Source organism: Dipodomys merriami, unplaced genomic scaffold (genome assembly GCF_024711535.1).
Source record: "Dipodomys merriami isolate MVZ:Mamm:240054 unplaced genomic scaffold, mDipMer1.0.p SCAF_3, whole genome shotgun sequence".
Lineage (NCBI taxonomy): Eukaryota > Metazoa > Chordata > Mammalia > Rodentia > Heteromyidae > Dipodomys > Dipodomys merriami.
Genome location: NW_027204492.1, coordinates 41,666,263 through 41,681,547, shown reverse-complemented (window position 1 = coordinate 41,681,547; position 15,285 = coordinate 41,666,263). Strand labels below are relative to the sequence as shown.

At 40.5% G+C, this 15,285-nt stretch overlaps 1 protein-coding gene across 1 annotated transcript; it reads right to left on the bottom strand.

Moving 5' to 3' along the window:
- Positions 1-520: 520 nt before the first annotated feature.
- Positions 521-11,546, bottom strand: Rab9b (RAB9B, member RAS oncogene family). Its single transcript, XM_070039002.1, has 3 exons — positions 11,438-11,546; positions 5,790-5,867; positions 521-3,922 (listed from the first exon to the last, which is right to left on the bottom strand). Exon 3 carries the CDS (start codon positions 3,878-3,880, stop codon positions 3,275-3,277), a length of 606 nt encoding a protein of 201 aa, XP_069895103.1. The 5' UTR covers positions 3,881-3,922; positions 5,790-5,867; positions 11,438-11,546; the 3' UTR covers positions 521-3,274.
- Between the last annotated feature and the right edge of the window lie 3,739 nt (positions 11,547-15,285).

The following is a 15,285-nucleotide window of genomic DNA, read 5'->3' as shown; positions in this document are numbered from 1 at the left end:
AAATTCTGGGCAATTCTGTTTATGTTTCATGATAGTTTAATATTTATCTTAAAAAACATACTAAAAAAAGAAAGTGAGTTTAGGAGGAAGAAGTAGGAGGATCACCTTCCAAGGCCAGCCTGAGAAAAAGTGCAAGACCTTATCTGAAAAATAAACTACAAAATGTAAAAAGGGCTGGAGTGTGTGGCTTAAGTAGTAGATCACTTTCTTAGCAAGCACGAGGCCCTGAGTTTACCTCTAAGTATCACAAAACAGTGGAAAGTCAAGATCCAATTTCTAATCATAAATACTCTTTATGCATTAGAAGGTAATATAAGATAAAAGGGATCAGTATCCTGATCCTTAGGCAGGGCTCTGGGCATAGCAAGTGAAGAAAAGATCTAGAAGTCACATTGAGAACAACCTGAAAAAGTGGCTTTACTCACAAGTATTTTGTGTCATACCTACCAATTACCCAAAATGAGAAAGGAACAGGAAAAAAACCCACAAGCAGTGTATGCTGATTATTCAAAATGGACTTTTTATTCACTTCAACACAGATGGTTTTTTTACTATTGAAAAAGGAAATACCCAATACACAATTTCGAGATTTTTATTAGCAGCACCTGCAACAAGAGGATTGTGGAATAGCTCAGGATAAAGTAGAGATTGCTGAGGCAGGCACAAATAAACCTGAAATTCATCAATCCACTGAAGACATACGGAATCTGAGCCCCCGGGAAGGTTAAACCAAATAAATATTTTGTACCTTGAAATGGGCCGTTGAAAAACAGAATACTTCTAATTAGAAATATACTATTCCAAAAACCTAGTGCTCATTTAAAAAACAAATATTGAAACTATTACACTTCACATTCTAGGGTATACTGTCAATTTCTAAACTGATATGCACAGTCCTTGGTACTCAGAGATTTCAACCTTGGGTGCGTTTAATCTTACCCAAACTCTCAAGTCAGCATCCACTGAGTGTTACTCACCAAAATGTTACTGTCTTGTCAATTAATGCTAAGTGCTTTCATCAAAATATTGTGTAGTAACTTGGCAGAAAAAATTGATATGGCTAAGAAGAAAGGGGCTTCAGTTGAGCTGCTGTTAGAATAAGTGCTTATCTTAGATGGATAGGATGTTATGGATTGAATACCCATGGAGAGTTTTTTGCTCAAATGATCACATGCCATTCAAAAGAGACAACTAATTTTGTGAGTTGATGGGGGTCTTTATGAAGGCCTGAGAACTACAAATAGAAACTATTATAAGCAGAGTGCAAGTAGAAAGAGAAGGCCCCAGTTCTCGTGCACGTAAAAATAATTAGCATCTAATAGTTTGGACATACAGATTTTCACCTTAACATTATAGCAAAAAATGATTGTAGAACTTGGAAACCAGTGTGGCTGGCTATAGGCATAGGCAGGATAGGAACCAATATTTAAGAGCTGTGGGGGGCCCAATTCTGGCTTTGACTTCTGGCAGAGAAGTTAATTGGACAATGGGATCAGGACTGTGTCTTAACTGCAAATGTTGAGTATGACTGGGTGGAAATACTGTCCTCCTCTTGTCTTTGTGACCCCAAATCCCAGAGCTCTTAAAGCACATAAGGTCCCATATGTAAGGCTGATTCCATATGTGGCTACAATGGAGAGTTCTAGGCTGTATTTCTGTGAAAGCTCCCACCCCTCCCTGGCCTACGTATCTTTAGGGGACATTTCCAACTGTCCCTCACTATGATGGGTCACAATTTTTATTGCAGATATTTGAAAGGGCTATGCAGGACAAACATCCACCAACAATAACCAGACTGTATACCCATCATCCAGCATGTAATTGGCAGTCATGGTAAGCAAAAATTGTCGAGCCATTTTTGTTTGGAAGATGGTATCTTTACGATATTTCTACCAGAGCTTAAACCACAGTGCAAAAGCAAAAGGAAGAGCTATCGAGTGGCAGTAAAGGGTGATCACACAATGGTTTGAGAATACTCAAAGTCCCTCTCCATAATCTTAGCTGTTACTATTTAGACAAATCTAACCATAATATGGCACTGACATTATTTCAAAATAATTTCATAGAACTTAGAGCTGGAAGGGACCTTACATTAAATGTGTAGCCCATATGGAAATTCTTTATAGTGTTTTAACAGGTGGTCAGCCAGTGAATATTTTTACTGGAAGGAGCTCACTATTAAGGCAGTCTATTTCACTCTTGGACAAATCTAATTATGAGAAATTCACTGTAACACGAATTTAAATTCTGCTCGTTTATCATCTTCACTATCCTAGTTTGGCCGGTTGAACATACAGTACAACATACAAGAAATGAGTTCCTTCTTATACAATAAATATTTAAGCCAAGGAAGCTTAAGAGAAACCCACTATACTCACTCTTTGGAAGCCTTCCTCATGAGCCAGCATAATGAGTCAAAGAATCATCTAAATTATGAGCAGAGAGCACTGCACCCAAAGCCATATACTAAGCAACATTGCTAAATTGATAAGAGGTTGTCAGAGAAGCAACATCTCCTTTACGCAGCAAGAGGAGACTCATAAAGGAAAAGCAGGCCAACCATTTATTTGCAAGGGTGGTTGGCATATTTAAGCAGAATCCATTCACTAGTGTTGTGTGACTTCAGCTTCAAGAATTACAGCCAATTTCCAGTGTCATTAGAGTGACTCTTATAGAGATGGTATTTTTTTCAAAAGCTTAGATGGGAGTTATTCATAAAATAGTAACTGTGTATTGTTTTACTTTTATGTTCCTAATCATCACAGTCTCTTTACAATTCAAGCTTAGGAATCATTGTTGTTTTTATTGTAAAGCTCAGAGTTCTTTTCCTTTTGGCAGACACTGCTTGGCAAGAGTCTGATCATGGCATTTGCTAGTTGAGAAATAGAACACTTTAAGGGACAGCTGTAGCTCTTTAACTCCTTCATGCAGCTAGGTTCTAGGTTTAAACTGTGATTTAAAAAAACATTTAAATCTCTCAGGATTAAAACTTTCTGAAATGTCCTGAGACACACAAGAAGGGAAAAATAGCAGAAATCACACAAAATACACTTGGCTCAATAAAGCTTTTAGTTTTAAATCACTCTACAATTTCAATTTGAAAGGCTCCATTTCACAATAGAACCTTATTCTTACCCTCTGTGTGTGTGTATGTGTGTGTGTGTATGTGCGCGCACAAGTGCGCGCACGAACACATACACACACTCAGAGGGGCACAGCAATTCTTACACTACTGACAGACCAATTAGAGACTTTTTTAAAGGTTCCCTAACTTTTAACAGCATGAAGAACCTGCTTTGGAACCACTGTTTAAGTCAACGGTGTGACCTAACATGCAATGCTCCAGCTGTTCTTCTACAGCCAACACCTGCCTGACAGCTTCTTCAAAGGCCACGGTCACATTAGTATCATCTTTGGCACTTGTTTCTAGATAAGGATAATCCCCATTTTCCATGCACCAGGCTTGTGCCTCCTCAGTAGTCACTTGCCTATCCTCTTTGTCTACCTTGTTACCCAAAACTACAAAGGGGAAGTGTTCAGGGTCCTTCACATCTGCATAGTAGATGAATTCTTTTTGCCAGTTACCAAGGTTCTCAAAGCTCTGGCGGTCATCCACACTGAAGGTCAAGAGGCAGCAGTCTGCCCCCCTATAGAAGGGTGTCCTGAGGCTCTTGAAACGCTCCTGTCCTGCAGTGTCCCAGATCTGGAGAGTTACAAAGCGTCCATCTACCTCCAGATCTCGATTCAAGAACTCTACCCCTATGGTGTGAAAAGCCTGGGAATCGAACTTATTAGTTACATAACGGTTCATAAGTGAACTTTTCCCAACTCCACCATCACCCAAGAGAATGACCTTTAAGAGAAGGGATTTCCCACTCATTGTTGCAGCACCAGACAGGGAGAAGTTTGTAACCAAAAGAACCTGAAAATAAATGAAAAAGTAGAAGGAAGATCATTAAACTAGAAACTAAAATCAACTTCATAACAAATTTCTCTCAATCATGAGACCCTCCAATTTAGTGTTTCTTTTTTTTGGGGGGGGGTCCGGTCGTGGGGCCTGAACTCTGAGCCTGGGCGCTGTTCCTCAGCTCTTCAGCTCAAGGCTAGCGCTCTACCACTTGAGCACAGCGCCACTTCCGGCTTTTTTCTTTTTGCTTATGTGGTGCTGAGGAATCGAACCCAGAGTCTCAGGCATGCAAAGCAAGCGCTCTGCCACTGAACCACCTTCCTAGCCCCAGTGTTTCTTGATTTATGCTCATTAATTAATATACAGCAACAGAAAAAAATAAAATTCTTTTTTGTGTGAATGGGGAAAACTGGTCTCATCTCTCTGAGGTCTCTGCCAAGAAAAAGGCTGCATGCCATGCATAAAAGCAACTGGTAGATGGTCCTGTCATTTGGTTCAATTTACTCTTTTCTGGGGAAGAGAGCCTGAGTTCCATTCAAATGTGTGACCATATTAGCTTATGGCTTGGATAGTTGTAAACAAAATCAAACAGTATATGGGGTTTGAAGTTTGCTTCCTCGGGACCCATATTCTTTTTTATTATTATTATTGTGAAAATACCATACAGAAGGGTTACAATTACATGGGCAAGATAGTGAGTACATTTCTTATCAAGCATTGTTGCCTCCTCCTTTGTTTCCCCATACCATCCTTTCCCCTCTCCACCCCCCACCCCCCACTCCCAGGGACCCATATTCTTTTTTTCCCCCATATTCTTAAAGTCTAAACTGGATACTTTATTCCATGCATAGAGCGTCTAGGTCATAATTCACTTAAACCCCACAATATTCCAGAGGAAAATGTCAATATTCTTCAGGTAGGTTCTCCATCTTACTTGCATTGATATGGATGCCCTCATAAGTAATGGATCTTTTCAAATCTTTTCTTCATTATGTAATGGAACCTAAGTTGGCACCCGTTGATTGATACTAATATAACAAGTATTATCAAGGAAGAAAATCTTCAATAGCTTATTTTTAATTTAGGTTCTAATTCCACAGTAACAACATAGAAAAAATCATGCTTAAATCTAAATTGCTAATAATTATACAGTGCCTTTCTTCTACAACATAATCTATCTAGAATATATCTTAAAATGAAAAAAATGAATTATTGACTGCACAAGTACCTTTCTCTATGTTCTGTGTGGTAATTCTACACTAGGTTCACTGTAGGGACTCAACAATGATCATGTTAATTGAGTAACAGTTATTTAAGAGAGACTCAAATGGATGAAAACTAAACACTAATCTAAGGAGTGCATGCAAAAGAGCTTCTGGAGGCAAAAACGTTTAAACTGCAGTAACAAAAATTTAATAGCCTTAAAATTATTTTGGAATATATATGGACTATTTTTTATATATTCACTTTTTTGTCAGTTGTGGGGCTTGAACTCTGGGCCTGAGCACTGTCCCTGAGCTCTTCAGCCTAAGGCTAGCGCTCTACCACTTGAGCCAGAGCACCACTTCTGGTTTATTGGTGGTTTATTGGAGATAAGAGTTTCATGGACTTTCCTGCCCCGGCTGGCTTTGAACCGCAATCCTCAGATCTCAGCTTCCTGAGTAGCTAGGATTACAGGCGTAAGCCACTGGAGCCTGGCTACATATTCACTTTTAAGAGATCAAAATCTGGGCTGGAGGTATGGCTCAAGTGGTACAGCACCAACTTATCAAGTATGAGGTCCTCAGTTCAAGCCCCAGTACTTCTGAGACAGAGAGACAGACAGAGAGAGACAGAGGTTAAACAATCTATCAAAATTCATAGTAAATCTCAGGATATATACCTTCTCAGTTAGGATTTCGTCACAATTTAAATCTTGTCCTTTTTTTCTGTTGCTGATTTACTCTTTCTTTTTAGAGATCTATAAAACAGAATGGAAAAAATTTTTTTAAGAAATCTATAACAGATAAGGCTATATATAAAAACTCATTCAAGTCATAGACAATATCCCAGAGCAACTCCAAGTCATCTACAATGGTTTTCACAAACATAATTTAGAATCCAAAATACTAGAGATGTTTAGTATGAGAAAAATTATTTTATTGCCTACATTTTAATTTGTATAATTTGAGTGTACTTGATTTTTTTGTCAGTCGTGGGGCTTGAACTCTGGGCTTAGGCGCTTGAGCCACAGTGCCACTTCCTGTACTTGATTTTTCAAAAGTTTTATGTTGCTTTTTCATTGAATGCTCCATTCAGAGCAAAAGTAAATCAAAGATACTAGATGATAGTCATAACAAATGATATTCAGGATTAAACAAAGCAGAAGGCAATCAAAGATATGTTTAATTCTTAAGTCAGAGATAAAAACCTCTTCTCTTTATACTTACCAACTTTGCCTTCCCAGGAAAATTACTCATGCCTTCATCAATTTGCTTTGAGGTTATCTCTGCAATTGACTGCACATGATCAGAGAAGCAGGAATTGTGTTTGTGGGCTTTCTGTTTACAATATATTCCTTTGGCTTATTATTTCATTAATTTAGGACTTCAGACTTTAACGTAGGTTTTAATATTTAGTTGACTTTACCAAATTCCAGCACACCTCCACTTAATATAGTAGTTAATTGCTGCAAAAGTCTTATTAATGCAACATCCAATGACCCAATGCTGGCCTGGTCATTCATGCCTGCAATCCTAGCTACTCAGGAAGTGGATATTGGGAGAATAATAGTTTGAGGGCAGCCCAGGCAAAAGCTAGTTGCTCTTAATTGCAACAAAAGTAGCCAGTTATGTTAGTTCATTTCTGTAACCCCAGCTATGTAGACATGTAGACAGAAGGTCAGCCCTGGGAAAAAGCAAGACTTTACCTGAAAAATAATTGAAATACAAAAGGGCTGGAAGCAAGGCTCCAGTTGTAGTGCATCTATAAACATGAGACCCTGAGTTCAAAACCCAATATCTCCAAAAAGTGGTAAAGAAAATAAAGAGTTCAAAAAAAGAAATGAAAAGTTTTTAGGATCTGTTAGTGTTCTTTCTTATGTAAGAATAAAGAAGCTCTAAAAAATTGCTGCATAATAATCTCAGACTTCTGAGGAGCTAGGATTATAAATGTGAGCCAATGTGCCCAGCCTGTTTTTGTAGACAAGGTCTTACAATATAACCCAGATTGACTTCACAGTTGGGGTGTTCCTGCCTTAATGCTGGAATTACAGGGGTTGGTCACAGGTTCTGGCTGTTCAGACCCCTCAAAATCTCATGTTAGAAAAGTAATGCAAGGAAGTATAAACTTGCGTGCCATACTGATGTTTAGTATTAATGATGCATGCCAAATGAATTTGTGTTAAGTGACTTATCAACCCTACATTTTCTAGCTGAGGATACTGAACAGACGGGTCAAGGACATAGTAGATATGGAAACTAAATGCATAGCTCCAAGAAAAATTATGAAGTGTTAATAACTAGCTGAGATAATGTTCAAGTTGCTCATGCATTCCTTATTTGTTTATGTGCATGCCTAACTTCTAGGTACATGAGCTCTGTACTAGGGAAAAGGAATAAAATCAGTGCAAGAGCAAGAGCACTGGGCTGGAAGCAATCGAACATCAGGTTTGTCCTCACTGCATTATTCATTTGCATTATGAATGTGGGCAGGTCACTTAGTGTTTCTGTTTCAGCACTGTCTTGTACAAAAATATAACTGATAATACCTTCCCCACTTAACATGCAGAAGTTGGAGGAGATTAACTTAGAAAGTTTGGAATGATTTGTAAGCGTTTTTCATAATTTTGATTTGGGTTTGTTTTGTTGCTCTTCTATCTCCTTTCAGTGAGCGATGGGACACTGGGTCTCAGTATTAACCCTTTTCACAAAGTGTCTGCTATTGAGAGGATAACAGTCCTCCTTTTCTCTTTGTTTTATATCTAACAATACTTGCAGATCCCTCAAAATGTTGAGTATCTGCATATGGCAGAGAATCTCAGTGTTGGAGGGACTAAGGATCTTCTGCTCCTATCCTAATACCAATGTTTGAGAGAAAACATTTAAGTGCCTATTGTGTGATGTGTCCTCACCAAAGTTTTCCTCTTCCTTCCCTTCTAGCTCTCGGGGCTTTTTTTTTTCTTATCTTCTTGTTTTTAGTTACTAAATCCTGCTTGTTTTTCCTCCAGTATGTTTTTCTATTCTTCTTTTTCCATTTTGCTATGCTGCCCAGGCTCATTTCAAGCTCCTTGCTTTGCTCAAGCAATTGATTCTCCTAACTCAACTTCCAAGTATATGAAACTATAGACATAAACTACTGCTTTCAACTCAATCATTATTTTGACCCACATCTTTCTCATGTATAAGTTTTATCACGAGAGCTTCCTGGTGCTTTTCTCCCTGCCTCTGCTTTCTCACCAGCCAATCTATCATGCAAAGCTTCATCACTTGAATATGCACTGGTTGTAGATGAGGACGGAAATGTGTAATTGTTTAAGACAAAGATTTGTCCTCAAGGAATTTGCAAATTAACATATAAGGTAAAGATCTCACAGTAGGGGCTAGGTATGTTACCCAATGTTGGAGTGCTTACCTAGCAAGTGTGAGGCCCTGGGTTCTATACTACAGTAGGGTTCAGTCTCTCAGTAGAGAGATACAGTAGCATAACTTCTGTACAACTATGAATGATACATTTTGAAATAATTAGATGATGAAAATTCCCAATACAAGGAAATTATTAATATTTGAAGAGATGGAATGGCTTACTACCCTGATTTGATTTGTTACACATTGTACACATTTATCAGATTCTATACTTTACCCCCAAAATATGTCCAAATAGTATGTCTCAATAAAAAATTCTTTCTTTAGATTTGATCTTGTATCATCCTACTGCTTGATTAGGGAGACAAACTTTTCCTGAGTGTGTCTTTCCTACACAACCAATTATAAATGCCTGAATAATAAGAGCTCAGTTTGCACATGTCTTTGAAGCTCCTTCAGCATGTAGTTCCAGAATCCTTTATAGAGATAATAAATATTTATGAACTAACTGATTAGGCTGAACTAACTGATTAGGTAGGTACCAGAATTTGTGCCTTTGAACTAAAGCCAAGCTAAAACAGACCCACAATTCTATAAGGTGTTCAAGTATTATTACCTATAAGGTGACTAAAATGCCTAAGTTATGAATTTATGTGGATCACTTTTCAGACAAGACTTAGTAGGAATTCCACCTGTTGAAAGTCAGGGTAAATGCTTGTTTCCCTAATCCTAGTTTCACATTTTAAAAATAAATATTTATTTCTAACAGTGTATCCATTCTTCTTCAAACAAAAGCAGAACAACCCTATCCAATTTATGTTTTCATTGGGTGCTTTCATCCCTACTATGCCACAGTTTGAAAATTAATGTGATGTCCCCTATTATTAGTGTGTGAAGTTATCGTTCAGCATTTTTGGTCAAGGCTAGTGCTCTACAACTTGAACCACTCCTCCACTTCCTCGCTGGCTGATTGGAGAAAAGAGTTTTTCAGATTTGTCTACCTGAATTAGATTTAAACTGTGATCTTCAGATTTTACCCGCTTGAGTAGCTATGATTACAGGAATGTGCAACCAGTGCCTGGATGTTAGTGCATATTTAAACTGTCACAGCATAAAAGTAAATGAATCAAATTTCTCCCCTAGAATATATGAATCTTAATCTAAATCTAAACAGAAGATAGCATTAGATAGGGAAAAGACTTCGTTGGTGATCATAATACATTTAATTAGAACATAAAATTCTGTATGTATACCTATGGGTCTCCTATCAAGGTAGGATTTGAAAAAAAATATTTTTATTTCGCTTCTTTTCCTTTAATGTTGGGGATCAAACTCAGATCCTCAAATTCATAAGTGCTCTACCACTGAGTTATACTCCTCTACCATTAAGTTGTATTCTCAGCCCTTGAGCCAAAATACTTATTGTGATTTCAGTCCTATTTCAAGAACTATTTGTTTTTTTACCAAAACAACCAAGATACAATTCCCTTTTCTTACCTCACCAACCAGATTAACAAATACATGTTATTCACTTTTTTCCCATTAGAGTCTGAGTCTTGCACAGTAAGGTGAACTGGCAATTCATATAATTCTTTGTTCTTCAACACACTTGAAACCTTTTGAATTTGCTGTGCCTGCACCCACACCAGCTCATTAAAATTACTCTATTTAGTTGGAAATGCTTGGGAGTGGGGGTGGAGATGAGGGAGGAGGCAATACAATGAAGGGAGAGATTGAATCTTTGAAAATCATGCATGTTAGTATGATGATGGAGAGAAGAGAGGCAGGCCAGCAAATTGACAACGTTGGTTCCATTGCTATGAGGTAGAAAAATGTTCTGAGTCAGTAGTGCAATTGTATGGCAGTGAGTCTTGACAGAATTCTGCATGGCAGGACTGGATGGAGGAAGGCCAATAGAGGGTGAGAGTAGCTTTGATGGAAGTCTGCACAGAGGGAGCCATGCTAGGAGTTGTGGGGAAAGCCTATCTTGTGGCAACACAGTGAGTACAGGCATTCAACTGCTCCAAGTATTATGAAATGGTGCACTGGAGAATTGAGTGCAGCATTCTTTAATGTATGTAATGATGAACACACAAATAAATGACTGGATCTTTAAGACACTAATTTAAATGGTGTGAGCCGCATACAATACAACCTGATGCTTGGTGGTCTTGAGGTGGTTGGCCCCAGTAGGAAAGCCCTGTGATGTAGTAGATTCATTTTGCACAGAGGTAGGTAACAAGTTATCAGCTTCAGCCACACTGAGTCCAGAGCCCACAGAAGTCATAGCAAGGAATTGTTATTCCTGCCGTTCTCACCTTCATGCCCAAGTTTGTCTTCTCTGCAATTTGGAGGGTCCCCTCTGGTATTTCCCATATAACCTTCCACCGCTCCACAAGTATAACTCTGGAGCTATAAGCCCATAGACACACTACATAACAATTATCACTGTCCCTAGGTCACTTGTTTCCAAGTACATGGCCTGGAGACAAAGTAGGTAGGTAAGGGTTTGAAGACATAAAAGCAGCTTCATTAGAAGAGCAGGAATATGAACTATCTCTATGACTGGTGCACTGCTAGCACTGAGGATTTAGAAAGGGAGATATTATACATAATCCCAACTATCTCGGACCCAGGTCCTCTCACCTCATCCGCAGCTATGAGAGCAGAGTTGGCTGTGGCGCATGCGCACTGAGCCACACCCGCTCCCCACGGAGCCCTGCGCTTGTCTCCCAGGCTTTGGCAGCCACTCCAGATTACTCAGCTACGCCCCCTCCACCGTCACCTAACACCCAGCATGGACCCCAGCAGCTCCTAGCCACCCCGCCCCCACCTTTACCAAGGTGCGAGTGGCCCCGGAGCTCACTAGCAGCCAGCGCCCTTTCTCCCTGTCTCCACTGGCCACCACCTCCTGGCCTCGCGGGTCACGAGCCCCAGCCCCTCTTCCTACCCACGCCAGGCACCTTACCCAGCACAATGGGGAGGACAGCGACGATGGCCGCGGGGCCTGGGCAACTCAGCTCTGCGCGTCTTTCCTCAGCCTCCTCTGCGACACCGTTAAGGCTCCTGCTGCCACCTCGTCCTGGATGGGGCAGCAAGTGTAGCCCGGACCTTCAGTGGCCTGACAGCTGCCGCTCGCTCCCGCCGCTGCCGCCGCGTAGCAGCGTCTCGCGCCCGCGCTCGCCAAGGGAGGGGGTGGAGCCCGCGCCGCCTCCTCTTGGCCCCGGCTCGGCGCTGGGGACCCGCAGTGGCCGCTGCCGTCCTCCCAAGTGGACAGCGCTCCCTGCTCCCTGACTGGCTGGTTCTTCTTTCATGCGCAGTGGCCAACCCTGGTCTCTCCCTTTTTCTTCCCTCCCCTAGCTGATTACAAGGCCCAGTGGCAAAACACTGTCCATGGTCGCTGTCCCCTGATCTTCTATAGCCCTAGGCCTAAGGCCTCTGTTACCCACAGGCTGGTTTTCCTCCTTTGCCAGAGGGTTCGATTCTTTCATTCTTGCCAAGAGGATAGCACTGCACCCACTTGCTTCCAATAATCCTGGCAAACACGTGATTGCAACATAATAGTAGACTCAGTCGATGGCTACGTGCTGAAATTCTCATGACAATTCCAGAGGAAAGATCCATAGCCACAGCTCGATTAGTCTGTTCATTATCCCCCCCCCCCACTGGAATCAAACCGAGTCAAATCTCCTGAGGTAATTTAACCTGCACCCAACCTATGTGTCAATCACAGTCATCTCTTGAGCTTTCTGGTGTGTGGAAAATGTGTGCCTGTGTGGCATCATATGTGTCCCTTGTATAGCTGTGTACACACCCACCATTCAGAACATTCTCCCTCTTCACACACCTAATCCATCCTGTTAAGTGTCAGCTTAAGACACTTCTCAGAAAAATCTTTTTTTCAAAACCCCAGAATATAGACAGTGCCTCAATTAATTCTTTCACAGCCTCCTGTAGATTTTTATACTTTCACTGCATAACATTTATCACTTTAGGATAATAGATCTGACCATTTGATTATTTGTTTGACAGTCATCTTCCCCACTAAATGGTAGTTCACTATGAGGTTAAATACTGTGACTGCTTAGACTCATCATTATATCTCAGAGCATACATGCTTTGGTTGTACTCACAAAATATTTATTAAACATAAATGAATGATGTGTCATCAATAAATATTGCTATTTTAAGACAAAATAAATGAACCTAATCCTCTGTGCCCCCCTTTAAACCAGGCTTGCTTTTCACATAAGCATGCTATCAGACTCTTCTAATGGAGAAAAGATACATACAGTTCTCTAAATTAATTTTTTCCTCACGCATTCAATCTGCAACTCAAGAAAATGATTAAGCATATGAAGCATGGCCCCTCCTTCCGTTTGGATATGGTTTGTCCTCCAGATTCATCTATTAGAAGCCTGGTCCCCACTGTGGTGGTGTTGAGGTGGTGGAACCCTAAAGAGATGAAGCCAAGTGGAAGGTAACTAGGACATAGCCCAGAGACTCTGAAATGCCAACTCTGTGTTAAAAGAATCTACACACCAAACATAGGTCCCATGGTTTCCCTTATTTGCAATATCTAGTATATGTCTGAGTCAAGCAGAAAAGTTCAGATAACGTGATGTTAGGGAAATGAACCCTAAGATACGTATTCAAATGTTTTTCTTTCATGCGATTTTTAAAACGTATTTATAAGATTATTTCTTTGTTGCTTTGTATGTCCCTCCCCCACGGTATAACCCCTGCTTTCACTGTATTTGATGTTGGTATAATTTGTGGAGGGGAAGGGAAAAAACAAATCGTTTAAATAGGGATACAGGTGGACCCATTGCAACAATGAGAAGTACAAGTCGTTATGTCGAAAATGAACTTTACAACTTTGGTGGGGGGGCGTGGGGAGGATTGGGTGGGGGGGTGGGGGGGAGGATGGGAAGAGATGGGAAGGGGAAACAAAGGAGGAGGCTACAATGCTTGGGGATCTTAATTTTAGGCCACCCTATACCCAACCAATGGTTGGGAACAGTGGCACTGACCTGTAACTTTATCCAAATTACAATGGAAGCATAATGTCTGGGAGCAGTGGTGAATGCCTATCACTCTCAGCAATATTGGGAAGCACAAGTAGGAGGGTTACAGCACAGCCCTGTATAGTCAGAAAGTGAAACCCTACCTTACAAAATCCAGTGCAGGGCTGGGAGTGTGGCTCAGTGATAGAATGCTTGCCTAGCATGCATGAAGCCCTAGGTTCGATTCCTCAGTACCACATAAACAGAAAAAGCCAGAAATTGCTCTACAGCTCAAGTGGTAAAGTGCTAGCCTTGAGCAAAAGAAGCTCAGGGACAGTGCCCCGTTCCAAGCCCCAGTACTGGCAAAAAAAAAAAAAAAATCCAATGCAGTACTGGTGCTAGTTGCTCATGCCTGTAATCCTAGCTACTCAAGGAGCCTGAGACCTGGGGATTGCAGTTCAAAGGCAGTCTGGGCAGGAAGGTCCATGAGATTTTTATCTCTAGTTAAACACAAGAAGCTAGACGCAGAGCTGTGACTCAAGTGGTAGATAACTAGTTTCCAGCAAAAAGATCAGAGACAGCACCCAGGCCCTGAGTTCAAGCCCAGAACAGGCAAAAAAAAAAAGCTAATACACATAGAGAATAAAAGAGGCATGAGGAAGTGGAAATGATACAGAGTAGTCAATATGTAGAGCTAACAAATCTGAGGATGGAATGTGCAATGTAATGGCTATAGTTGATGAAATTGTATTAGAGATTTGTTAAATAATTAGACTTGATGTGGTCCTGCCACACACACAAGTAACTATATAAGATGAAGAATATGTCAATTTGCTTATCTATAGTAACCATTGGATTATCACTATGTATTCTATAACTTCATCATATTGTAAATCTCAAATACACACATTGGTTTTGTTTTGTTTTGTTTTGGTGATACTAAAGTTTGACTTCATCCTCACACTCGCTAGGCAGATGCCTACTATTTGAGCCATTCTACCAGCCCTATTTTTGTTTAGTTTTTTTAACTATATTTTGTCTTGTCTTTTTTTGGTACTGGTGATCAAACCAAGGATGTTGCACTTTCTAGGCAAGTGTTTTGACACTGAATTATACCCCAGCCCCCTACAACTTATTTTCAAACAAAACTATTGAAGCTAATTAATGATCTTTCCTTCCTTCCTTCCTTCCTTCCTTCCTTCCTTCCTTCCTTCCTTCCTTCCTTCCTTCCCTTCCCTTCCCTTCCCTTCCCTTCCCTTCCCTTCCCTTCTCCCTTTCTTTTCTTCTCTCATTCCTTCTCTTTCTTTCCTTCTCATTCTCTCTCTTCCTTCCTTCCTTCCTTCCTTCCTTCCTTCCTTTCTTCCTTCCTTCCTTCCTTCCTTCCTTCCTTCCTTCCTTCCTTCCTTCCTTCCTTCCTTTCTTTCTTTCTTTCTTTCTTTCTTTCTTTCTTTCTTTCTTTCTTTCTTTCTTTCTTTCTTTCTTTCTTTCTTCCAGTCTGTCTGTCTGTCTGTCTGTTTGCTTGCTTGCTTGCTTTCATCAGTTGTCTTGAACTCAGGGTCTGGGCCCTATCCTGGAGCTCTTTCACTCAAGGCTAGTGCTTTTCCACTTTGAGCCACAGGGTCACTTCTGGTTTTGTAGTGGTTAATTGGAGATGTCTCATGGATTTTCCTGCCCGAGCTGGCTTCGAACCAGAGCTCTCAGAGCTCAGCCTCTAAGTAGGTAGGATTACAGGCATGAGCCACAACTGCCCAGCTGAGGATCATTTTAACTTGCTCTTTTTAAACTACTTTTATTAGCATTTATTATTTGT

What these genes read in the sequence shown, in the direction of transcription:
- Rab9b (XM_070039002.1), bottom strand. Translation starts at nt 3,880, where the DNA reads ATGAGTGGGAAATCCCTTCTCTTAAAGGTCATTCTCTTGGGTGATGGT.